Genomic DNA, 26,373 nt, shown 5'->3' with positions numbered 1-26,373 from the left:
GGGATTACAGGCACGAGATACTGGACCTGGCCTGTTTCACTTAATATAATGATGATGAGATTCAGGTATGGAAGGCCAGGCATGGTGGCTCACATGTAATCCCGGCACTTTGGGAGTCTGAGACTAGAGGATCGCTTGAGCCCAGGAGTTCGAGACCAGCCTGGGCAACATAGCAAGACCCTGTCTCTACAAAAAATAAGAAAACTAGCCAGGCGTGGTGGCTTGCGCCTGGAGTCCTAGCTACTGAGGAGGCGGAGGTGGGAGGAACATTTGAGCCCAGGAGGTTGAGGCTGCAGTGAGCTATTGATGCAGAGAAGATAAGGGCTTAGCCTGGGGGGGTTCTTGGCTTCACCCAGGAAAGAATTTAAGGGCAAGCCGGTGGTGTTAGCAGCTTTTATTGCAGTGGCAGTGTAAACAGAGGTGGAGGTCATGCTCTCTGCAGACCAGGACCACCCCATGGGCAGTGAGCCCAGAGCAGCAGTTCAGAGGCAGTTCTGCAGGGATATTTGTACCCACTTAGTTTTGTTTTTTGTTTATTTTTTGAGACAGAGTCTCGCTTTTATTTTGAGACAGTATCTTCAGACACTCCCACCCGTGCCATGATGGTTTACAAATGCCATGTCAATGTCAGGAAATTATCCTAAAAGTGGAGAGGACCCTTCAGCTCCAGGAACTGCCCACCTCTTTTCCAGAAAGCTCATGAATAATCCATCCCTTGTTTAGCATATGATCAAGGAGTAACAATAGCCAACAAGCAGCCCAGGTGGCTGCTTTATGCAGTAGCCATTCTTTATTACTTTCTTTTCTTTTCTTTTTCTTTTCTTTTTTTTTTTTTTTTTTTGAGATGGAGTCTCACTCTGTCACCCAGGCTGGAGTGCAGTGGCGCAATCTCAGCTCACTGCAACCTCTGCCTCCTGGGTTCAAGTGATTCTCCTGCCTCAGCCTCCCGAGTAGCTGGGGTTACAGGTGCGCGCCACCACGCCCAGCTAATTTTTGTATTTTTAGTAGAGACGGGGTTTCACTGTGTTGGTAAGGCTGGTCTTGAACTCCTGACCTGAGGTGATCTGCCCATCTTGGCCTCTGAAAGTGCTGGAATTACAGGCGTGAGCATACCATGCCCAACCCCCACTTTTAATTACATTTAAATTAAAGGGCAGATTATGCAGAAATTTCTAAGAAAAGAGTGGGAAGTGTCAGGTCATTGGGTCATTGCCATGGAAAGGGTGGTACCGTCTAGGTGTTGCCGTGGCAACAGTAAACGGACGTGGCACCCTGGTGAGCATGTCTCAGGGAGAGCTGCTTCGACTCCATCCTGTTTTAGCTAGTCTTCAATTTGGTCCCGTATCTCAGCCCCGCCTCCTGAGTCGAGTCTCACCTCTTACCTCACTATGATCGCACCACTGCACTGCAGCCTGGGTGACAGAACAAGACCCAGTACAAAAAAACAACAAAAGAAGAAGAAAGAATCATGCGTGTTGCTGTGTGTGTCAGTGCCTTGGACTTTTTCACTGCTGTCTAGTATTCCGGGATGCAAATATATCATTTATTCATCTGTTCCCCTACTGGGAAACACTTGGGTTGTTTCCAGTGTCTGCTGAGACAAATAGAGATCCTCAAGGGTGTTTTTTGGTGGACACACATCACATTTCTCTCTCCCCAGGATCATCAGCCTCTGTGGCGAACACCCACCTGCTTAGCAAAGGCGAGAACTGTAGGGTGTGCCACCTTTTCCCAGGAATGCCTGCAGACATGGAGCCAGTCTTTTGGAATGAGAATGGGAGGCTGGTGAGGGGCAGACAGGGGCTGCTGGGGAGGAAGACCCCCCTGGCCTGCCAGCCACATCTGAGCATGCTCGCTCATCTGAGCTCTTGCTGACGGCTGCTCTGCAGGGAGCTGGAACACGAGGTTCGCCCCGTGCTGGAAAAGCCCACCCAGGCGGCTCACGTGCCTGCACACGCCCGCACGAGCACAGCCTGGGAGTCGGGGAGGAGCTGGGTCACGTGAGACACCAAGACAGCCACCGTCTCTCCTGTGCCCTGCTTCCCCCACCCAAAAAACACCTGTGTGTGCGCGCGTGTGTGTGTGTTGGGGGGACAGTAAGAGTGAACCCTTCTGTCTCTTTATAAGCCAGGAGGTGAGTGACCTAGGTCATTTGCTAACTTTCTGCTTCTCCCCCCTCCTGCTGGCACAGGGGAGCCCCCCTGCCAACCGCCCGGCCTGATACCACTGCTTTCTAAAGCGAGGGCGGCCCCCCCCTTTCTGGTTCCCGCACGATTGTGACAGCAGTGTCCGTGGGGGACGTAGTTTAATCAACTCTCAGCATTCTGGAATAGGATCCGGAATTGAATAACAGGATCCCAGAATAGATCCTGGAATGGACCGTGGGACCCTGGAATCGAGGCTCAGATTCCAGGGGAAGCTGGTGGCTGGGCCGTCACAGCCCCAGACACCACCTCCCATCCCCAAAGCCAGAGCCTGGGGTTCCTGGAGACGTACAGCCCCCCACACTGGGACAGTGCGAGGAGGGGCAGAGGGTCCAGCTTCTGTCTCTTGGCCAGTGAGGGAGAGCCAGGACCTTTAGGACTTTGCTGTCTCTTTCTTCACGAGTCTTGGGGGCTGTGGGACATCCCAGCACCCTCGGCCACCCCACTGCTCTTCTGATTGCCCTGGAAAGAGACGAATTTGTCTGTCTGTGTGTCCTTCACTGCTCAGACGTGGCAGCTGCTTTGAGCAATGTTGCCTTCCCGAAACCCCTCTCTGTGCACACAGGGGTCATGGAGGTGGCCCCCTGGCAGGACCCCTACCTCCCAAGCTTATCTCCCCGCGGCAGGACTTGGCCCAGAGTCAAACCAAACCTGAGAATGGGCAAGGGGCTTTAAGATGCCCAGTGTCTGACAATTTGACCTCCCCGGACTTCAGTTTCGTCATCTATAAAATGGGACCCTAGAAGTGGATGTTCGTTTTGTTGTTTTGTTTGAGATGGAGTCTCACTCTGTCACCCAGGCTGGAGTGCAGTGGTTTGATCTCGGCTCACTGCAACCTCCGCCTCCTGGGTTCAAGCGATTCTTCTGCCTCAGCCTTCCGAGTAGCTGGGATTACAAGTGTGTGCCACCACGCCCAGCTACTTTTTGTAATTTTAGTAGAGATGGGGTTTTACCACGTTGGCCAGGCTGGTCTCGAACTCCTGACCTTAGCCACCCGCCTCGGACTCCCAAAGTGCTAAAGTGCTGGGATTACAGGTGTGAGCCACCGCGCCTGCCCGCTAGAAGTGTTTGGAGGACTCTGTAAGGTGAGGCCTGTCAGGTGCTGAGCGCAGAATGTGAGCTCTGCACATAGGCACAGAATAAATGAATGAATAATGAATAAATGAATGAATGATCCTGCGCACGTCAAGCTGTGAGACTCAGGGTGTCGTGTCATCTTTCTGGGCCTGTGCAGACACCAAATTGTAAGACACTGCCTGGCACCAGCTCTTGGGTGACTTCCCGTGCCAGGCACTGTGCCCGGCATGGTCTTGGCTGATGGTGATGGAGCCTGGGTTTTGCTTTCTGAGGAGTCTACAAACCTGTGTATCATTTCCACTGGACCCTGGGCTAAGGCTCTTGGTGGGGAAAGGAGGGTTACAAAGCCCAGTGCCCTTCTGCCCCTGCCTCCCACCGGAGCTCCCCCGAGTGAGGGGCAGTGTGTGTGTTTAGTGGGGAGGGGTCGTAATCAAGGTAACGCCTGGGGAAGGCAATGGAAGCAGATGGAGAGAGAGCACAGAAGACTTCAGGGAGGAGGTGGCGTTTGAGGGGCAAGGATGGGGTACAGCAGGGGTGCATTCTGTCACCAGCCATGTTCAGGGGGCCATGGCAGGAGGAGTGGGGAGGAATGACTGAGGCTGAGCGGCAAAGGGTCCTCAAATGCCAGGATGAAGGGCTGAGCCTCTACCCAGAGGGTAATAGGGAGCATAGCAGCATTTAGAGCAGGGGAGGGGCTTGGCCTGGGTGTTTCAGAGAGACTGGACTAGGGCCTAGGTGGGAGGGGAGGAAAGTGAATAGTGTCTGGAGCAGCCCAGACAAGGGGTCCACCTTCCTTCCTTCTCTCCACACCACTTAGAAATAACCCATCTGGAGCCTCCCCTGAATCTCTCTCTCTCTTTTTTTTTTTTTTTTTGAGATGGAGTTTCACTCTTGTTGCCCAGGTTGGAGTGCAATGGCGCAATCTTGGCTCACTGCACCCTCCGCCTCCTGGGTTCAAGTGATTCTCCTGTCTCAGCCTCCCAAGTAGCTAGGATTACAGGCATGCACTACCGTGCCCAGTTAATTTTTTTTTTTTTTTTTTTTTTGTATTTTCAGTAGAGTCAGGGTTTCACCATGTTGGCCAGGGTGATCTCAAACTCCTGACCTCAGGTGATCCACCTGCCTCGACCTCTCAAACTGCTGGGATTCCAGGCGTGAGCCACCGCGCCTGGCCCCTCCTCTGAATCTCTCCTCTTCGAAAGGCACAACTTTGCAGATCCCGGAGACTCCTTGGCTGCCCCAGCTCACTGCGAGACTCCTGCAGTCGTTCCCATTCCCCACCCCCCAAGGGGCCTCAGTTTCCCCATCTCTGGCATACCCAGGTCAGACAGAAAGGACCCTTTCTCCGTCACCCAGGTAAAGCCCACCCATGCCCACAGTGCCAAGATGCTCCCCAGCCCACAGGATCCCTTGGTTGGAGGAATGTCTGGGTCCTTAGGGCACCTCCCTTCCCCCTCTCCCTTTTTTAGAGATAGGGTCTGGCTCTCTCGCCCACGCCAGAGTGAGTGGGAACGATCATCGCTCACTGCAGCCTCAAACTTCTTGGGTTCAAGCGATCCTCCCTCCTTGGCCTCCCGACCTCTCCCTTCTTTCTGGTCTTGGTTTGCCCATCTGTAAAATGGAAATTCATGTGTTCATCTCATTAAGTTGTCTTAAGACTGAACGGGTCAGCAGATGTGGGTATTGCTCCAACATGAAAAATTGTTTCCAACCGCTCCAAACTCCTACTCCTACTCCAAAATTCACTGTGAATTTTCCATCTTCAGTGCAGGCCCAGGATAGCCTTTGGCTCTTCACTCTCCTCTACCCTCGACTCTCCCAGCTCCAACCCTGACCCCATGGGAGAGTTTGTGTCTGGCTCTGTCTCCCCCTCCGCCAGGCTGGTGAAGGGTCCTTCCTGGAGTTCCAAAATTGAACTCAGCCTTGGGGGCCCCAGAACCAGAGAGGCATGGGGCACAGCAGGAATGTTACTGAAGAAACGGAGAGGAAGGGAAGGGTCAGGGAAGGGACGCGGCAGTGGGGAGCCAGAGAAGGTGGAGGAGGGAGGGAGTGCACTCGGCAGAGACCTCGGTGGGACAGATGGAGAGAGGGAGCCGGGAGGAGGTGGGCAGAGCCAGATGGACGGGCAGGGGCGACAGGAGGGGTGGGGTGTGGGGAGACCCAGATCCCCGCCTGGCACGCCTCCTCCCAGCTCGGGCGGGCAGCGCGGGCAGGGCCCGCCTGGGCGTCGGGCGCAGGGCGCGCGGCGCGGGGCCCGAGCGTGCAGTGCGGCGGGTGCGCGCCTGTGCGCCCGGGGCGGCCGGGCGGGCGGGCGGCGGCACGTGGATGCCAGCCTGGCGCGCTTCTCCAGGCCGGTGGGTAAGGCGGGCGCCGGGCTGCGGTGGGGGGACTGCCGGGCCGCGGAGCTCGGCTTTAGAGTGGAGGCCTGGAGAGGAGGGGGCTACTCAGCTGGCTTCTCTGGACCAGACCAGGACCCCCTCTCCCCGGCTGCCGAGCTGACCCAGCGAGGGGGAAGGGACCTCCCATCCCAGTAGGAGGCGGAAGGTCCCAGGCTCTGTGGCGGGTGGGGAAGATGCGGAGCAGCAGCTATACCAGCCCCCCAACCCCAGAACAAGGTGGGGGTGGAGGGTTCGGTGATGGGGGCAGCTTCTCTCCCCGCGGCCACCCCTCCCTCCCTCCCTCGTCCATCTCCAGAAGATTATATTTAAATATCTCTTTTGTGCAAGGCAGGAGCTGGGCTCGCCCCTAAGAGGCGGTTTCCATGGCAACAACAATTGCCAGCTTCCGTGTGGTGAATCAGCGTTGCCATGGCAACCCCATCCTCATCTGCCCAAGGTGCTGGGAGGGGGGAGGAGGTGAGGGCCAACGGAGGTGGGGTGGGAGGGGTGGGGGGAGCAGGAGTCTGGAGCTCCTGCAGGTGCCCCCCCCATCTCTCCCCACCTCCCCTGGCACCCCCCTCCCAGCCCAGAAGCTGGTCCCATCTGGTTGAAACCATCTCCCTTCCTGCCTCCAGCCTAGCAGGGTGTGGTACCCAGGTGGAAAGGGCCCTGGTGTGTATGCATGGGGGACGTGGGGTGGGAAGGGGGTCCAGCTAGCTGGGTGGGAGAAGAGCATGGAAGTTTTCCTCTCCCAGGTGGTCAGGGTCCCTCTGAGGGTGTGGCTGGGCGGCAGGAAGGTTGGGCTGGGAGGATTGGGCGTACAGGATCAGGGAGGCAGGGACCTCTCGGGTTCTGGGGCCCCAAAGGCTGAGTTCAAATTGAGGAACGCATATGTGCCCTGTTCATACATTCAGGAAGCAGGGTGTCAGAATGGGAGAGGGTCTTAGAGAGGGGAGGGGACCCAGAGATGAGGAAGGGCCTCTGAAGCAGGAGGGGCTCAGAGAGAAGAGGGAAGCTGGGGGTCGGGTGGGAGGTGGAAATCCAGACGGGTCTCTGAGGAAGGGAGTGCAAAATGAGGGGTTGCTCAGAGTGGAAGAGTGGGCATGGAGCTGGGATGGATCTTAGAGAAGGGGTCAGATCACAAGGGACAGAGCTCAGTGGGGAGACTTTGGGGGTCCAAAGATGGGGAGGAGGCCTTATGTATGGGAGTGGGTGGACAGATCACTGAATCTGGAGGCCAGAAACTCTCACCCACTCACCATGACCTTACACTAATAACTTCTCTCTTAGGCAAATAACAGAAATCTCAATGTTGACATCTGTAGAATGGGGTGAAAATTGCACCTCTCTCTGAAACTTGTTGGGCAGCTATGCTGTGATTAGAAAACCTGGCATTTGTCCAGGCACGGTGGCTCACCCCTGTAATCCCAGCACTTTGGGAGACTCAGGCGGGCAGATCACGAAGTTAGCAGATCAAGACCATCCTGGTCAACATGATGAAACCCCATCTCTACTAAAAATACAAAAAAAAATTAGCTGGGTGTGGTGGCACGTGCCTGTAGTCCCAGCTACTCAGGAGACTGAGGCGGGAGAATTGCTTGAACCCGGAAGGCGGAGGCTGCAGTGAGCCAAGATTGTGTCACTGCACTCCAGCCTGGCGACAGAGTGAGATTCCATATCAAAAAAAAGAAAAGAAAAGAAAACCTGGCACTTTTTCAAGTGCATTCTCTGCTGAAACTCAAAAGTCAGAAGATTAGAAAGAGCACTTTTGAACCCGTAGGGCTCAGGGGATGTGGGGATCTATTTCAAGTTTTTCTGACTTGGAAGAAGGTCTGAGAATAGCACTCATTCCCATTCCAGACGCCTTTCTCTGTTGGTGGAAGTTGGCTACTTCCTTCTGGCCCGTTCTGTTCAGCAGGTTTCTCCAATTCCTCCATGTGTCCTTCCCCATGTGGGGAGATGCCGTAGTCCCCTGTCTGGAGAGAGACAGAGCAAGACATAGACACTTCCAGCCTGAGGGGTAGGGAGGAAGGAGCCCAAAAGAGTGGGAAGAGTCCCTGCATGGGGGCTTTTAAGATGGGTTTTGAAGGTTGAATAGGAGTTTGCCACAGACATCAGGTTGGGAGAAGGATTGTGTCCCAGGACCAGTGGAGATGCAAATGCCTCCCCAACTCTCACATCCCTGGAGCCTGTTCTCAAATATCCAAAATAGCTCATACCTAGGACTTGGTATGTTGTGAGAGTTGGTGCAAGGGAGAATTTTTTGTTTCATTAAATATCATTTTCAATGCCTGGGGTGTGGGACAAAAGTGTCTAGAACAATGAATCCAGATGGCAGGCTGGCCCACTCAGGTATGTCCCCACCCAAAGCTCCTGGCATGACCCCACCTGAAGCTCCTGGGAGATGTGGCTAAATGTAGCTACTTTGGTGTATCAGTCAGCACTGCTGAGTAACAAACTACTCCAGTCTTTGTATTTGTTCTCGATTCTGCAAAGCTTGGTCTGGGCTCAGCTCGATGGTTCTTCTGTTGGTTCTCTTGGGGTCACTCAAACAGCTGCAGTCAGCTGAGACTTGACTGGGCTTAGCTGGGTCAGGGTGGCCTCACTCCCATGTGCTGACTGTCAGAGAGGCCTCTGTCTCCATGAGGCCCCTCCTCCTCCTGGGCTTATCCACCTGGCAGTCTCAGGGTTCCAAGAGTGGAAGCTACAAAGTCTCTTGAGGCGTAGGCTCAGAACTCCCACAACTTAACTTCCACCACATTCTATGGGTCACAGCCAGTCACTTAGCCAAGTTCAGGTGCCAGGAGTGGGAAAATAGACTCTAGTTTTTGATGGTAGGAACTGCAAAGTCACATCATACAAAGGGACTGGAGGAACTGGGCCTATCACATTTGGGGAAGCAAGAAGGCTTCCTGGAGGAAGGAATATTGTTGGATTTTGAGGGCTAAGAGTTCGTCACACAGTTTCTGCTGTAGGCGGGACCAAGTGTCATTTGCTTTTACTGGGGTGTTAGTGGGGTGGTGGGGTGCTGAGGGCTGGTAGTGGGAGGTGGGCAGGGCTGTCCCACAGAGCTCAGGCAAAACCCCCGCCCACCACACCCCCACTCCTGACCTTGACTTTCCCCTTCCCCCTCTCTCTGCAGATGGCGCGGCCAATCCAGGTGAAGCCTGCGGACAGCGAAAGCCGTGGAGGTAGTTGTCATCTCTCCGTGGCTGCCTGGCTGGGGGGTGGCAGAGGAATGGGAGAAGAAGGAAAATCTCTTCCTCTCTCCCCGAAAGGGGCAGTGGCCGAGGCCTGTGGATCTGGGACTGGCCTCCCTACCCCAAAGCATGCAGTAGTTGCATGCCTGCTCACACACCCCTTGGTTGGGGGAGAAGCAGGTTCCAGAAAGCAGAAGGGGCTATGTCCATAGTTCCCAAGGGAGGATGCAGGGTCTAGCCAGGTCCAGCTGCCTTCCCCTGAGTTACAAATACCCCACTCCCTCCAGGGTACAATAATTGGAGGGCTTCAGACACAGACGATGGGGGCCTGAAGGGCTGTGGATTGCTCTCTGGGGTCTCTGTGTGCAAATGTTTGTGTGTTTGTGTGTGCATGCTTAAATGTGTGTGTATGAGTATGCACACCTGGCCTGCCTGTGTGCAGATGTGAGTACGTGCACTTGTGCATTTGTGTTTCTGCAGCTGGTGCACATAAGCACACCTGTGTGGTGTGTGCTGGGGATGCCTTCCTGCCTGTGTGCATGTGCGTGTGCCCAGCCGGTGCATGGGTGTGTTTGCACATATGTGCGTGACTGTTCTAGGCTGGGCATGTGGGCAGACATGCAGGCTGGGGCCAGTGGTGTCTGTGTGGGGCTGGACTTTGGTGTCAGGGTGTGCCCATGGCAGGGGCATACTCGGTTGTTCCCATGGGACCCAAAGCTAGTCATTCTTGGAAATTTGTATATTTCCTCTCCATCTCAAGCAGAGACTGAAAGAGGGCAGCCAGACTTAGCTGAGTGGAGGTGTGGGGCAGGAGTGTTAGGACGCCTAGGTATATGTAGGAGCCCAGTAAAGGCCCTCTGGGATGGGAGCCCCTTTCACACTCTCCACCCTGGCTGCCAGCATGGGACAGGGAGTAGCGATGTGGGGTCCATATGTCTCCATCTTTGTCTCTATTTCTCTGTCTCTCTCTCCATCTCCCTCTGTATCTCTTTCTCCTTTTTATCTTCTCTGTCTCTTCATCCCTCTTATTCCCTCTCCGTCTCACACAGTCTCTCTCGCGTGTGCTCTCTCTGATCTGTCCCTCTCTCTCCCTGATTCTCAGTCTCTCTGCTGGTTTCTCTCCCTCCCAACCCTATGAGTGACAGCTGCCGAGAGCGGTTTCCATAGTAACCCAGCTCCCCGTCCCTGGGAGATGAAGCCACCGCGTTCCCCATTACCAGGGAGCATGCAATTACCCAAGGGGGCAGAGCTCATACAGAAGAGGCTGGCCCAGCCCAGCCCCACCTGTCAGGGGGTCCAGCCTGCCGAGGCCCCTGGTCCTATGAGCACGTGAACCCTCACTCTATTCCACAGATGGTGACTGCCTGGCCCCTCTTGATCCCGACAAAGTTGGACAGGGGCCTCTGCTGGGCACCATGAAAGTGCGGGGATCATCAGTGCCCACCTCCGCCTGGCAGGTCCGGGGGGCAGACAGAAAAAAGAGATGGGACCCAGGCCCGGCGAGGCAGCTCCTAGTCCTAGTACTCGGTGCGGGCTCTCTGAGTGCACCAGAGGGAAAGGTCATCTCCGCCTGGAGGGGGAGCAGTGGAGCAGAGACCCCAGAAGACTGCAGGGAGGGCATTTCAGGCCGGGGCGCCGCCTGGGCAAACGCCCGGAGATGGGACCGTGCAGGGCCCGTGGGAGGGTGGAGAGATCCGGGGCAGGGAAAGGGCGCGGCTGGGTCCTCCCTCGCACACTCAGAACCGGAGCCGGCAGGGCCCGGGCGCCGCGTCTTCCTGCCCTGCCGCCTCCACTCTGCTGGAGGGAGGGAGGAATCCCGGAGGCCCTCCCGGAGGCCGGGGACTCGGCTGAGGTGGGTGTCGCCGCCCACAGGGGACCGGAAGCTGTTCGTGGGGATGCTGAACAAGCAGCAGTCGGAGGAGGACGTGCTGCGGCTGTTCCAGCCCTTCGGGGTCATTGACGAGTGCACCGTGCTCCGGGGGCCTGACGGCAGCAGCAAAGGTGACTGGCGGGTGCCGGGTCGGGACTGCGAGAGGGGCGGGGCTAGCTCTGGGGGCGGGGCCTGTGGGGAGGGTGGGGCCTGCAGCATGGGGAGGAGCTGGCTCTGGGGCGGCACCCTGGGGAGGCGGGACTTCTCCAGGGGTGGAGTCTGTGGGTGACGCTACAGGGGCGGGGCCTTGGAGAGGGGAGGAATTGTAGGGGCGGGATCTGGAGAGGGGGTGGGGTTGCAGGGTGGGGAGGAGCTGGCTCTGAGGATGTAGCCCTGGTGAGGCCCGAGGCTTCTCCAGAGGTGAAGTCTGTGAGTGAGGCTGCAAGGGTGGGGTCTTGGGTAGGGGAGGGGCTATAGGGAGGGGTGAAATACATAGGGTTAGAAAGGACTGGCTCCACGGGGAGGGGCCCTGTGAAGGGTCGGGGCTGAGCATGTAGGGGTGGGGCTGGCCAGGTAGGGCGGGGCCAGGCCCATAGGAGGCTGGGGCTCGTGGGGAGGGGCTGGTTCACAGGGGTGGTGTGGAGCACAGACTGGTCCTGCTTGATCCTACCTGCAAGCTCTCTCTGCATGCTGGCTCTGGGGACGGGTCCTGAAGAGGGGCGGGGCTGCTGTGGGGTGGGCGGAGATGCATAGGCGTGGCCTTGGGATGGGGCGGGGTCTTGGAGAAGGGCAAGGCTTCTCCAGGGGCTGCCTGTGAGTAGGGATGCAGGGGTGTGGCCTTGTGTTGGGGCGGGATCTGGGGGAGGGGCGGGGCTTCTCCCCGGAGAGAGTTACCTATGCCCTGTGGTCTCAGATTCCTCCACCTGACTGTTCGTAGAACTGTTTCCTCCTGGTTCTGTCTATATGATTTGTCCATATGACTGGTGGTCTCTGGTTGTGTCTGCGTGTCTGGCTATCTTCCTGCCTGAGAGTCCAAATGATGGTGTCTGTCGGTCTCTGTCCACAGAGCTCATCATCTGGGACCGACTCCACTCTGGTCTTTCTTACTAGAACTGAATGTGTCCGATGGTTTCTGACCATTGCCTGGTTCTTCATTTTTAAAACTGAGGGCTGGGCGCTGTGGCTCACGCCTGTAATCCCAGCACTTTGGGAGGCTGAGGTGGGTGGATCACGAGGTCAGGAGTTCAAGACCAGCCTGGCCAAGATGGTGAAACCCGTCTCTACAAAAAATACAAAAATTAGCTGGGCGTGGTGGCAGGCGCCTGTAATCCCAGTTACTTGGGAGGCTGAGGCAGAGAACTGCTTGAACCCGGGAGGCAGAGGTTGCAGTGAGCTGAGATCACGCCACTGCACTCTGGCCTGGGCGATGGAGCGAGACTCCAACTCAAAAAAAAAAAAAAAAAATTGAGATGTCTTTCACATCCCACCATATTCACCCTTTTAAAATGTACAATGAAGTGCTTTTTGTTTTCTATTCATAAAGCCGTGTAACCATCACCACTATGTAATTCCAGAACATTCCACCCCTCCCCCCACAATATGGCTGGCCCTTCCATAGTACTCTATCAGTCTGGAGCCAGGTCCAGTGGCCTCCGTCTGTTCTATGGACTTTGTCCGTGGGACTGTTTGCATTCGCCTGTGTCTGGTGGTCTCTGTGTATGTGACTGTCTGTCTGCATTCGCCTGTGTCTGGTGGTCTCCGGTGGTGGTCTGTCTGCTTGTGTGGCTCTGTCTGGGTCTGCTCAGGTCTGGCGGTTGATAATTTCCATCTGTCTGGCTGTGGTCAGAAGGGTCTGTCTGGACCTGCACGTGTCTCTGCGGACTCTGCCCATAGAACAGTGTGTCCAGTGGTCTGTCAGTTTAACGCCACATATCTGATCGTAATTATCTGGACCTTGGTCCCTGTCATTTGTTCTGGTGGACGGGACTTCCTCCCTGACGGTTCCCAGCCTTGCACCATCCATCTGGTTGTGTGCTTCACAAACTCTGTGACTGACTGTCTAACCCGCTACCCGGATGGCTGACTGACTTTCTGCTGGACTGAATGAAGAAATGGCGGGCTGGCTGGCTGTGTGGGTGACCGGCTCTTTGTCTAACTCTGTGGCTGTCTGTCTGTGCGATTCTCCTCTATTCTGACCCTTGATCTGGCTGATTGTCCAGCTGTCCGTCTGAGCAAATGACTGGCTGTCTCTCTGTTATCAACTCTCTCTGTCTGCATGTGTCTGACACTGGCCATGTAGGTCTCTCTGTCCCCTCTCCTGTGGCCCCCGCTCAGCCAGTCCTGTGACCCCATCACCCTCTTCTTCTCTTGGAGCAGGCTGTGCTTTTGTGAAGTTCTCCTCCCACACGGAGGCACAGGCGGCCATCCACGCCTTGCATGGGAGCCAGACCATGCCGGTGAGTTGGAGCTGCCCTTGACCGTGGGGGTGGGCGTGGGAAAGGGGTGAGGGGACAGGGATGAAACAGGCCGTGTTCCTACCGTTGCTGTCACCCAGTAGCCCCGGCTGTCCTTCAGAGGGGGCACAGGTGGAGAAAGAGGCACAGTCCCTGGCTGTGGTCCCTGGAGTGGGTATATGCATGTGAGTGTGTGCAGATGTGGAGGTGAGTATGCAAGCGAAGTGTATCCAAGCACACACATGGATGTATTACAAGTGTGTACATGTTGGTGAGTGTGCATGTTTGGGTGTGACTGTGCCTGAGAATGTATGCATGCGTGTGTGTGTGAGTGTGTGTTCGAGTGTGTCATTACTACTAGGTGTTACGTGAGTGCTGTGTGCACGGGGGTTGTGTGTAAATAGGTACGGATAAGTGTGCCATTGTGTGCTAGTGTAGAGATACTGGTGCATGTGCATGTGTGTATGTGAGTACACGTGTGTGTTTCTGTGTGTGTGAGCATGTGTGTATGCCTGGGCCATGGGGGAGGAAACACATGTGTGTGCATCTGCAGGTGCATTTACGGGCAAGTGTGTGTGTGCCTGAGTGTGAGTGAGTCAGTATTGTGGGTGATTGTATACGTGTGTGAGTGTATGCAGGTCTGAGTATAGGTTGTGAGTGTGTGAGTGTGTATATGTGTACATGTAAGGATGTCCTAGAGGGGATGACACCTGGGTTGGATTTGCTGAGGCCAGGAGAGGCTCTAACAAGAAGAAAGACTGGGAGGTAGCAACAGGTAGCCCAGAGGAGCCATAGAAGATGGGGCCGCAATGTGAGGGTGAGAAGCCTGGACTTTCTCCTAGGGCAGTGGGGAGTCACAGATGGTTTAGAGCAAGAGAGGAGATGGGCCAGGTCGGTTGCAAATATCCCTTTGGGGCCAATGTAGAGGATGGGCAGGGTGCAAGACTGGAGGCTGGGAGGCCAGGGAGGCGGCTAGGCCAAGGTCCAGCTGAGGGAGGAGGAGGCCTGAGCTGGGGCCTAGTGGACACGGAGGAGGGCTGATCAGAAAACAGACAGTAGGGTGAGAATGGATGGGGGGCATGTCGACTCACTGGTTGAGGGAGGGATGGGGATTGGGGACAGGTCCCAGGGTCTGCAGCAGTGAGAGGGTGGGGAGGACCAAGGAGGCATTGGGGACAGCCCTTCCCCTGAGGAAGGAGTCCCCAGGAGCCATCGTCCCTGCATACACATCTCCAAATCTGCTGCAAGGAAGATGGGGCCTGAGAGGAACAAGCCTCCTCCCTCAGCTCTCAAAACCCAGGGGAGGGGCTTAGCTCAGCACAAGGGCAAGTGTTCCCAGGCTTAGAGATGTCCCAGGACAGGGCTGGTAGGCGTCTGGAGGAGTGAGTTCTCTATCAAAGGGGGCATGTCAGCAAAGACAGGGAGGCTACAGGGTGCATCCTGCTGGGAGCCAGCTCATCAGGGAGGAGCTGGTCAAAGGGGAAAATATTTTCCTTCTTGAGCCCGAAAGTTGGGGTGTGAGCTGATTTGTGGGGGGTGGGAATGGCCTCCTGGGCCCCTGACCCCAGGCCTCTCTCTCTCTCTCTTGTTTTTTTTTTTTTGAGATGGAGTCTCGCTCTGTCGCCCAGGTTGGAGTGCAGTGGTGCGATCTTGGCTCACTGAAACCTCCACTTCCTGGGTTCAAGTGATTCTCCTGCCTCAGCCTCCTAAGTAGCCGCGATTACAGGCATGAGCCACCGCGCCCGGCTAATTTTTGTATTTTTAGTAGAGACAGGGTTTCGCCATGTTGGTCAGGCTGGTCTCGAACTCCTGACCTCAGGTGATCTGCCTACCTTGGCCCCCCAAAGTGCTGGGATTACAGGCATGAGCCACCGTGCCTGGCCACCGGGCTTCTCTTGACACTGGTAACAGGACCTGTTGCAGGTCCTGACTGCACAGACAGACACTCCCTTGCTCATGGCTGCTTTGACTGCCCAGGGCTGCCTGTTGGTGGATTTTAGCCCAGCCCTGTGGCAGCTGGACAGCCATGGGGTGGGACAGCAGTCACATGGGTTTCTGTCTGTGCTTCAGCAAAGCAGGACCCCCTGTCCCCACCAGTGGCTACTGTCCGCTGTCCACTGGGTGGATAGGCTACAGGTTCATCTGCCTGCACAGGGCACAAAAATCCGGGGCTGGGGCCAGGCGTGGTGGCTCACGCCTATAATCCCAGCACTTTGGGAGGCCAAGGCAGGTGGATCACTTGAGGTCAGGAGTTCGAGACCAGCCTGGCCAACATAGGGAAACCCCATCTCTACTAAAAATACAAAAAATTAGCTGGGCGTGGTGGTGGGCGCCTGTAATCCCAGCTACTCAAGAGGCTGAGGCAGGAGAATCACTTGAACCTGGGAGGCGGAGGTTGCAGTGAGCAGAGATTGCGCCATTGTACTCCAGCCTGGGCAACAAGAGCGAAACTCCATCTCAAAAAAAAAAAAAAAAAAAAAATCCGGGGCTGAGCTCCCTTGAACTCCCTGCTAGAACTCCCTGCTAGCTCCGGGGAACGGGGACAGAGTCAGGATCATCTACTTGTCCTGCATCATTCCTCTCGTGTGGCTGGAGTCTCACCTGTTCTCAGGTGTGGGTGAGAGTTGGAGGGTCACCCGTCTGTGCCCCAGTTGTTCCTCTCTGGAGATTGGAGTTTCAGGTGTGGAGTGACAATGGCAGGTTCGTCCACCTGAGCCTGCTGTTTTCCTTCGGAAACTGGTTTCTCGCCTGTTCTCAGGTGAGCTGAAGTTATAGGTGTCTCCATCTGTGCCCCCCTGTTCTTCTCCAGCGGCGGGATTCTCCATCTGTTTTGAGTGTGTGGCTGACAGTCAGGGCCCCCACCTGTGCCCCATCACAGCCCCCTAGACCTGGGCGCTGCACCTGTGCAGATGCTGCTGGGTCCAGGATGCTGATCTCCATGCGGTCCTCGCTGTGGCCCTGGCTCCTGGGGCTGGGGGCCCGTGGACATGGCTGACAGCCACTGGCATGATGCCCCTCACCCAGGGGGCCTGAGCTAACGTGAATCCAGGGACCCCAGAGTCCTGGCTACCTCCCAGCCTGTTTCCCTACCTGCTCGCCGCTGCCCCTGCAGGGAGCCTCCTCCAGCCTGGTGGTCAAGTTCGCCGACACGGACAAGGAGCGGACGCTCAGACGCATGCAGCAGATGGTGGGCCAGCTGGGCATCCTGACGCCGTCCCTCACACTGCCCTTCAGCCCCTACAGTGCCTACGCCCAGGCTGTGAGTGATCCAGGGGCGGCTTCGGGGGTCCGGCTCCGTCTCTCTCCATCTTCGTCTACTCTCTGTTGGGGGCTCCTGCCTCTTGGCCCGTCTTCCGCCTCTCCCTCCATCTCCCTGACTCAGGGTCCTCTCCTGGCGTGGCTGAACCCCAACTCCAAATTGAGACTAAACTCAGACCGAGTCCTGTATTCAGAAGACTGAGCCCTAATCTCACATTAACACCCAGTCTTGGACCGAGCCCCAGAACCTGGCTATGCCCCACATCTAAATTAGGCCCAATTCTGGCTGAACCTCCAAATCCAGACTGACCCCAAACTGAGACCTGACCTAACCGAGCTCCACCCTGGCGGAGACCTGATCCCAAGTTGAGCCCCAGCTCCTGACTGAACCCTGCTCCCAGGCTGAGCCTCAGTTTCTAACTAAACCCTCATCCTAGATGGAACCTTGATCTCAGTCTGAGCCTCACTTCCTAACAGCCTTGATCCTAGACTGAGCCTTGGTCCCAGGCTGAGCCTCACTTCCTAACTGAGCCCGGATCCTAGACTGAGCCTTGATCCCAGGCTGAGCCCCAACTCCTGACTAGATTGAGCCCTGATCTCAGCCCGACCCTCACTTCCTAACTGATCCCTGCTCCCAGGCTAAGCCTTGATCCCAGGTTGAGCTCCAATTCTGATCTCAGCCTGAGCCAAGATACCCAGCCTGACCTCCTCACTAGTAACTGGGGGACCAAGCCTCCACTCATAAGCCATGATCTCAGGGGAGATGTCACCCCAACTGTGACATCTCTTCACCTCCAGCTCATGCAACAGCAGACAACAGTCCTGTCCACCTCGGGCAGCTACCTGAGTCCCGGCGTGGCCTTCTCACCCTGTCACATCCAGCAGATAGGCGCCGTCAGCCTCAATGGGCTGCCTGCCACACCCATCGCTCCTGCCTCTGGTGAGCCTCCTCCAGGCGCCCAAGGATGGGTGGGTTGGGCCAGAGCCAGACTGGCCTCCCCATGACCCTCTTCCACTCTGCAGGGCTGCACTCACCCCCGCTGCTGGGCACCACCGCCGTGCCTGGCCTCGTGGCTCCCATCACCAATGGCTTTGCAGGTGTCGTGCCCTTTCCAGGTGGGCACCCCGCCCTGGAAACCGTCTATGCCAATGGCCTTGTGCCCTACCCAGGTAACTTGGGGTGGTCCTCTGGGGCCTAGGAGAGTGGCGGGGAGTAGAGATGGTGTTTCCGGAACAAGTATGAGTCCCTATATCACAGTGCCCAGGGAACAGAAGGGCAGGAAAAAGGGTGTCTTGGCTGAGCAGATAAGAGCTGTGAACACAGGAAGGGAGGCCGTGGCAGGGTGGCAACACATTAAAACGGTGCATCTGGATGTTTCTGGGCTTAAATTCCAGTTCAGTGACCCTGGATGGGCTCTTTATGTCCCTGAGCCTCAGTTTGCTCATCTGGGAAATGGGGCGGATAACATCGGTAGCCTCATGAGGTTGCATGGACAATTTAATCCGTGTGCAAAAGGCTTCACACAGGGTCTCACTCTGTCGCCCAGGCTGCAGTGCAGTCTCACAATCTTGGCTGATTGTAACCTCTGCTTCCCAGGTTCAAGTGATTCTCCTGCCTCAGCCTCCGAAGTAGCTGGGATTATAGGCGCGTGCCACCACGCCTGGCTAATTTTTGTATTTTTAGTAGAGACGGGTTTTAACTATGTTGGCCTGGCTGGTCTCAAACTCCTGACCTCAGGTGATCCACCCACTGCTTCCAGCCCATACATCTTAATTATTCATCTGTATTATTTGGGGAGATATCAATGCCTGGATTCATTCATTTATTCATTCAATGCAGAATGAATGACCCACTTATTTGGGCTGCACCTGCTTTCATGAAGCACAGGTCCTTCCTTTCTCTATGCTACACATACAGTTTTAGGGCAGACATCTTCCAACATCTAATTTATGTGAAGTAAGTTATCTGTCTTTCCACCATGTAGGAGAATTTGTTTCTAACTTTTTATTTTTAAATTATTTTTATTTGGTTAGTTTTTTTTTTTTTTTTGAGACGGAGTCTCGCTCTGTTGCCCAGACTGGAGTGCAGTGGCCAGATCTCAGCTCACTGCAACCTCTGCCTCCCGGGTTTACGCCATTCTCCTGCCTCAGCCTCCTGAGTAGCTGGGACTACAGGCGCCCGCCACCTCGCCCGGCTAGTTTTTTGTATTTTTTAGTAGAGACGAGGTTTCACCAGGTTAGCCAGGGTGGTCTCGATCTCCTGACCTTGTGATCCGCCCGTCTCGGCCTCCCAAAGTGCTGGGATTACAGGCTTGAGCCACCGCGCCCGGCCTTATTTGGTTAGTTTTAAAGACAGTGTCTCACTATGTCACTCAGGCTGGAGTGCAGTGGCGTCATCACAGCTCACTGCAGCCTCCATCTCTGGGACTTAAGCAATCCTCCCACCTCAGCCTTCCTTATAGCTGGGACTACAAGCATGTACCATCACACTCGGCTGATTTTTAAATTTTTGTACAGACTGGATCTTGCTATGTTGCCCAGGCGGGTCTCAAATTCCTGGGCTCAAGCAATCCACCCACCTTGGCCCCCCAAAGTGCTGGGATTATAGGTGTGAGCCACTGCGACTGGCCTTAACATTTTATTTTGAAATGATTGGAGGTTCACAGGGAGTTACCAAAATACCACAGTGCAGTCCCGGGTACCCTTCACACAGCTTCCCCGATGCCAACAGCTTATCTAATCACAGGACACTGTCAAATCCAGGAAACTAACACTGGCGCCATACAATTAATTCAACTCCAGACCCTATTCAAATTCACCATTTATTTATTTAGCGACAGAGTCTCACTCTGTCGCCCAGGCTGGAGTGCAGTGGTGTGATCATAGCTCACTGCAGCCTTGAACTCTCAAACTCCTGGGCTGAAGCTATGCTCTCACCTCTCACCTCAGCCTCCCGAGTCACTGGGACTACATACAGGCATGTACCATTATGTTTGGCTAATTTTTGATTTTTTTTTTTTTTTGAGACGGGGTCTCGCTCTGTCGCCCAGGCTGGAGTGCAGTGGCGTGATCTCTGCTCACTGCAAGCTCTGCCTCTGGGTTCACGCCATTCTCCTGCCTCAGCCTCCCACGTAGCTGGGACTACAGGCACCCGCCACCACGCCTGGCTAATTTTTTTTTTTTTTTTTTTTTTTTTTGAGAGGGAGTCTCGCTCTGTCACCCAGGCTGGAGTGCGGTGGCCGGATCTCTGCTCACTGCAAGCTCCGCCTCCCGGGTTTACGCCATTCTCCTGCCTCAGCCTCCCGAGTAGCTGGGACTACAGGCGCCCGCCACCTCACCCGGCTAGTTTTTTTGTATTGTTTTTCAGTAGAGACGGGGTTTCACCGTGTTAGCCAGGATGGTCTCGATCTCCTGACCTCGTGATCCGCCCGTCTCGGCCTCCCAAAGTGCTGGGATTACAGGCTTGAGCCACCGCGCCCGGCCGCTAATTTTTTATATTTTTAGTTGAGACGGGGTTTCACCGTGTTAGCTAGGATGGTCTCGATCTCCTGACCTCGTGATCTGCCTGCCTCGGCCTCCCAAAGTGCTGGGATTGCAGCCGTGAGACACTGTGCCCGGCCTTGATTTTTTTTTTTTTTTTTTTTTGGAGAAATGAGGGTCTTGCTATGTTGCCCAGGCTAGTCTCAAACTCCTGGGCTCAAGCGATCCTCCTGCCTCGGCCTCCCAAAGTGTTGAGATCACAAGCCTGAGCCACCGCACCCAGCTGATTTCACGACTTTTTGCATGCACTCTGTGCACGTGTATGTGTGTGTGCGCGGGGGTGGTTAATTGCCATTTTGTCACAGATACAGACTTGTGTATCTCCCACAATGAAGATACAGAACTGCTTCTTGCCAGCGAAGTGAACTCCTTCCTGCTACGCCTTTGGAGTCACAGTCACCACCACTATCCCCTGCCCTCTAGCACACTGTCCATTCGAGCAGAATTTTTTGGTTGAATTTTTCCCCAGAATCGTCAACTTTGGTTGATGCCTGGACAACCTCTTCCCTCCCCTTACCCCTTTCCCTAGCGGTAGCAGGAAGGCTACAACTGGATGGGGGAGCCCAGGGTGTCTGGTGAGCAGACTCATGTGGAGAGGGAGATGGGGCGGGGGATGGGGGCAGGTGGTGATCTGAGGTGGAGGCTGAAGTCCTGGAGAATCCAGGGAGTAGAGAGGAGTGAAGGGTCCTCTTGGGAGGCAAAGGGGTCGGGACGGGGAGAGGGAGATGGGGGCGATGGTGAACTCTCTCTGGAGTCCGAGAAACCCGGATTCCAGTTCAGCTTCTGCCATTTGCTCTCTGAGTGGCCCTGTGCAAGTGACTTCACCTTCCTCGGCCTCAGCTTCCTGGTCCTACAGAGGGTTTAGCACTGAGGTGAAGCTGGGCAGGGTGTTTGTTGCTGTCCTTCCGGCTCCTAAGGATCGGGGGTGGATGGAAGACTTCTGCTGCCCCCGCCCTACTCAGCCCATCTGTCTGCCCGCAGCTCAGAGCCCGACTGTGGCCGAGACACTGCATCCTGCCTTCTCCGGAGTCCAGCAGTACACAGGTAGGAGGCAGCCCGCGTGCCCGCGCGGTGGGCCCTGGTCCCGCCCCCGCCTAGGGCCCCGCCCCCAGGGCTCGCCCCGGACTTGTCGTTCTTCTGTGCCTAGCCACGCCTCCTACGTCTGGCCCCGTCCCTCACGGCCCACCCTTGTCCTGTATTCAACCCCTGGCCCTATTACTGGTCTAACCCCACCACCACCTATACCCGCAAACAGGACCTTCCCTTGTCCTTTAAGGACAGCGCTAACCCATGGCCTCACCCTCTCATGTTGTGTTGGGGAGAGGGGGTTCCTCTTGACCACTTCTCTGCTTCTGACCCAACCCCAGCTCTCGGCCCTGCCCCTTATCCTCCCTTCTGTAGCTCCTAGCCCCGCCCCTCACGTCCTGTCTTTACTCTGACCACGCCTCTCTGCTAAAGCCCCGCCCCTACCTCAGACTCTGCTTCCTAATGCCTGGCTGTGACCCCGCCCACTGCTGCGGCCCCGCCTCTCAATTCATGGTCCTGCCCACATAGCCCTCCATCAAGTCACAGCCCCGCCCCACTCATGCCCTTCATCCTGGTCTTGGCCTCGACCTCCACTGTGGCTCGCCCGCTTCAAGCAATGGTCCCACCCTCTCTGGATTGTCCTGTAGCCTTGGCCCTGCCCTCTGCTGTGGCCCAACCCCTGTACCCCTCCCCTCACGCCATGGGGTCCGCCCCCACCCCGCTGCATCTAGGTAATGGCCCTGCCTTCCACCATGGCCCCGCCCCTCAGAATATAGCCCCGCCCCATTCCAGCTGTGTGTTCTTGGCCCCGCCCTCTGACCTGGCCCCGCCCCCAAACCCTCCTCACAAAGGCCATGATCACACCCACTCCTGCCTTGGCCCCACCCTCTCTTGTGGCCCTGCCCCTTCCCCGCCCAGCCGCCCAGGCCGCCCACGTGGCCTCACGCCCCTCCTCGCCCTGTGTCTCGCTCCGGTCTCCGCAGCCATGTACCCCACCGCGGCCATCACGCCCATCGCGCACAGCGTCCCCCAGCCGCCGCCCCTCCTGCAGCAGCAGCAGCGAGAAGGTGAGGCGGCCGCGACCTCCCCTGGGCGCCAGCCCCGCCCTCTGCCCGCCCCGTCCACCTGCAGGCTCCGTGCCTGGTCCGGGCCTCTGGGACCCGCGGGGCTGAGAGTGCCGCCTGGGGGCTGGACAGGCTAGAGTTGAGTCCCGTTGCAGCCGCTGACCCCTGGGAATCTCCCTCTCTTTCCTCCTCCGAAAAGAGAACCATGCTCGCCCCGACCCCGTAGGAATAGCAGTGACTTCCTATCAGCCCTCTCCAGAACCAAGAGTGATTCTCTGGATTTTTTGGAAAGGAAACACTTTTTGAGGCTGGGGCATGGCACGATGAGGTATCTCAGGTAATGAGGCCTCCCCAGTAAAGCCCAGGCTGTCGAAGGAGGGAGGGATTCGATTCTGGAGTGACAGTCAGGGTTCAAATCCGTACAGTTCTTGGCATGTGCGGTAGCTCCCGCCTGTAATTACATAGCGTCTTGGGGGCCAAGGTGGGAGGATCACTTGAGCCCAGGAGTCCAAGACCATACTAGCTTAGCAAGAACCCACGTCTACAAAAAAATAAAAAATTGGCCAGGTGTAGCGGTGTGCACCTATAGTCCCAGCTACTCAGGAGGCTGGGGCAGAAGGATCACTGAGCCCAGGAGGTCAAGGCTGCAGTGAGCTACTGTCTCCCCACTGGACTCCACTCTGGGTGAGAGAGCAACACTCCATCTCAAAAAACAAAACAAAACAAAAAACAACAACGGCCGGGCGCGGTGGCTTAGGCCTGTAATCCCAGCACTTTGGGAAGCCAAGGCGGGTGGATCACAAGGTCAGGATATCGAGACCATTCTGGCTAGCCTGGGGAAACCCCATTTCTATTAAAAAATAGAAAAAATTAGCCGGGCGTGGTGGCGGGTGCCTGTGGTCCCAGCTACTCGGGAGGCTGAGGCAAGAGAATGGTGCGAACCAGGAGGCAGAGCTTGCAGTGAGCTGAGATTACACACTGCACTCCAGCCTGGGTGACACAGCAAGACTCCGTCTCAAAAAAAAAAAAAAAAAAAAAACAACAACAAAAAAACAAAACCCAAGCTGGTAACAACCCAAGTGTTCTTCAGCAAGTAAATGGATAAATAAATTAGGATGGAGCTGCACCATGGGACACTATACAGCAGTGAAAAAGGATAAGTAGCCATCCTTATAATGACATGGAATAACTTCACAGGCAGAATATTGAGTGACAGAAGCCAGATACAAAAGACTTCGCTTAAATGAAATTTTAAAACAGTAGGCCAATCGAGGTGACTCACGCTTGTAATCCTAGCATTTTGGGAGGCTGAGGCAGGTGAATTGCCTGAGCTTAGGAGTTTGAGACCAGCCTGGCCAACGTGGCGAAACCCTGTCTCCACTAAAAATTCAAAAAATTAGCCGAGCGTGGTGGTGTGCGCCTGTAATCCCAACTACTGGGGAAGCTAAGGCACAAGAATCACTTGAATCCGGGAGGCAGAGTTTGCAGTGAGTCAAGATCGTGCCACTTCACTCCAGCCTGGGTGACAGAGCAAGACTGTCTCAAAAAAATAATAAATAAATAAAATAATAATAATAATAATTAAAATTAAAAAAATATGGTCAGGTGCGGTGGCTCACACCTGTAACCCTAGCACTTTGGGAGGCTGAGGTGGGCGGATCACCTGAGGTCAAGAGTTTGAGACCAGCCTGGCCAACATGGTGAAACCCATCTCTACTAAAAATACAAAAATTAGCCAAGCACGGTGGCATGCATCTGTAATCCCAGCTACTCGGGAGGCTGAGGCAGGAGAATCGCTTGAACCAGGAGGCAGAGGTTGCAGTGAGCCAAGATTGCGCCACTGCACTCCAACCTGGGCAACAGAGCGAAACTCCATCTTAAATAAATAAATAAATAAATAAAATTTAAAAAATAAAAACAGGAAAGCTGGCTAGGTGCTGTGGCTCACACCTGTAATTCAACACTTTGGGAGGCCAAGGCAGGGGAGTCACTTGAGCCCAGGAGGTCAAGGCTGCAGTGAGCCAAGATCACGCCACTGCACTCCAGCCTGGACGACAGAGGGAGACTCTGTCTCAAAACAACAACAACAACAACAAAAATCAAAAACCTTTATCAGTGACATGTTAAGAGAAAAGAAAGATGGGAACCTCGTAAAAATGGTAGCACTGTTTTCTACATGTTATGTGGTTTAGAAATGAATGAGACTGGCTGGGCGCGGTGGCTCACGCCTGTAATCCCAGCACTTTGGGAGGCCTAGGCGGGCGGATCATGAGGTCAGGAGATCGAGACCATCCTGGCTAACACGGTGAAACCCCGTCTCTACTAAAAATACAAAAAAAATTAGCCGGGCATGGCGGCGGGTGCCTGTAGTCCCAGCTACTCCGGAGGCTGAGGCAAGAGAATGGCGTGAACCCGGGAGGTGGAGCTTGCAGTGAGCAGAGACCGCGCCGCTGCACTCCAGCCTGGGTGACAGAGCGAGACTCCATCTCAAAAAAAAAAAAAAAAAAAAAAAGAGATGCATGAGACTACAATAAATACCATGCTTGAGCTCGGAGAAAACCTAGAATATGCGCATGGAAACGGGATTGAAAGGGTTGTTGCGTGTGAGTGACTGTAAAACAGCGGAAGGAGAGTTGTCTGAAATCAGACAGATAACATGACCCCGGATGGGGAAGGCGCAGCGCACAGCACACGGCGGGAGCTGTCGGAGGGTGTGTGGCATGCGGTGGGTATCTTCTGAAGGTCAGTGCCGCTGGATGCGGTTTTCAGTGGTCACTGACAGTTTTGGTTGGGATGACACAGTGCATGAACAAATGGAAAATTCAGGTTATGCTCAAAATTGTTCCGTCACGTTGGAACAAACTTGCGTTTCAAAAACAAGCATTGGCTGGGCGCAGTGGCTGACGCCTGTAATCCCAGCACTTTGGGAGGCTGAGGCGGACAGATCGCCTGAGGTTGGGAGTTCGAGACCAGCCTGGACAACATGGTGAAACCCTGGCTCTACTAAAAATACAAAAATTAGCCAGACGTGGTGACCCATGCTTGTAATCCCAGCTACTCAGAGGGTGAGGCAGGAGAATTGTTTGAACCCAGGAGGTGGAGGTTGCAGTGAGCTGAGATCACACCATTGCACTCCAGCCTGGGCAACAAGAGCAAAACTCCATCTCAAAACAAGCAAAACAAAGCAAACAGAAAAAAGACAAGCATTGGCTGGGTGCAGTGGCTGACACCTGTAATCCCAGCACTTTGGTGGGGTAAGGCAGCAGGATCGCTTGAGGCCAGGAGTTCAAGACCAGCCTGGGCAACATAGTGAGACCCCATCTCTATGAAAAATTCAAAAGCTAGCCAGGCATGGTGGTGCGTGCCTGTGGTCCCAGCTACTTGGGAGGCCAAGGTGGGAGGGTTAATTGAACGTAGGGGTTAGAGGCTGCAGTGAGCTATGATGGCGCCACTGCAATCCAGCCTGGGCGATAGAGCGAGACTCTGTCTCAAAGAAAAAAAAAGAATTATTTATGGTTGGTATATTGTGTTGTAGTTTAATTATCTGTGGTTTTAGGATATCTGGGACTGGGGACCAGATAATTATCTTTTTATTTCACCTGATTTTGTTTCTACATCATCTGAGTTTTGAAAATTATCCAAAGTCTGGGGAGTTATCCCTAGCTGGGGCTTGAGAAAGGGAAATTTAAAAAAAAAATTCTTTTGGCTAGGCGCAGTGACTCACCCCTGTAATCCCAGCACCTTGGGAGTCTGAGGAAGGAAGATTGCTTTGAGTTCCAGACCAGCCTGGGCAACATAGTGAAACCTACACAAAAAATAGCCAGGCTGGGTGCAGTGGCTCACGCCTGCAATCCCAGCACTTTGGGAGGCTGAGGCGGGCCGATCACTTGAGGTCAGGAGTTCGAGACCAGCCTGACCAACATGGTGAAACCCTGTCTCTACTAAGAATACAAAAATTATCTGGGCATGGTGGTGTGCACCTGTAGTCCCAGCTACTTGGGAGGCTGAGGCAGGAGAATTGCTTGAACCCAGGAGGCAGAGGTTGCAGTGAGCTGAGATCACGCCACTGCACTCCAGCCTGGGTGACAGAGCGAGACTCCATCTCAAAAACAAAAAATAAAAAATAATTAGCGAGGCATGGTGGCTGAACACCAGACTTTTACAAATGAGTTTTATTTTGGAGTCATTATTATTATTATTATTATTGCAAAGATATTACCAAGTTTCCTTATTCTTCACACCCAGCTCATCTGACTTTTGTAGATGATCCAGAGTTTGAAGTTTAGGGAGGGATTTTCTGGAG

The 26,373-nt window shown here is 55.0% G+C and overlaps 1 protein-coding gene across 4 annotated transcripts in view; it reads left to right on the top strand.

The window, feature by feature from the left end:
- CELF5 (CUGBP Elav-like family member 5) overlaps window positions 1–26,373 on the top strand; it is a 75,278-nt gene that overhangs the window by 43,815 nt on the left and 5,090 nt on the right. For 2 of the 4 annotated variants that reach the window (XM_037994568.2, XM_037994571.2), the window contains exons 3-10: window positions 8,802–8,853; window positions 10,732–10,860; window positions 13,106–13,185; window positions 16,295–16,441; window positions 17,239–17,380; window positions 17,464–17,610; window positions 20,962–21,024; window positions 21,990–22,073. In XM_037994568.2, coding sequence (XP_037850496.1) covers window positions 8,802–8,853; window positions 10,732–10,860; window positions 13,106–13,185; window positions 16,295–16,441; window positions 17,239–17,380; window positions 17,464–17,610; window positions 20,962–21,024; window positions 21,990–22,073 — 844 coding nt within the window. Of the gene's footprint in view, window positions 1–5,562; window positions 5,640–8,801; window positions 8,854–10,731; window positions 10,861–13,105; window positions 13,186–16,294; window positions 16,442–17,238; window positions 17,381–17,463; window positions 17,611–20,961; window positions 21,025–21,989; window positions 22,074–26,373 lie in introns of those variants that run through there. The other 2 variants (XM_037994572.2, XM_037994569.2) reach the window with 2 other exon arrangements.

The sequence above is a fragment of the Chlorocebus sabaeus genome, chromosome 6, assembly GCF_047675955.1.
Source record: "Chlorocebus sabaeus isolate Y175 chromosome 6, mChlSab1.0.hap1, whole genome shotgun sequence".
Lineage (NCBI taxonomy): Eukaryota > Metazoa > Chordata > Mammalia > Primates > Cercopithecidae > Chlorocebus > Chlorocebus sabaeus.
Note: the sequence above shows the minus strand (reverse complement) of the source record. Positions and strands in the feature narration are given on the sequence as shown.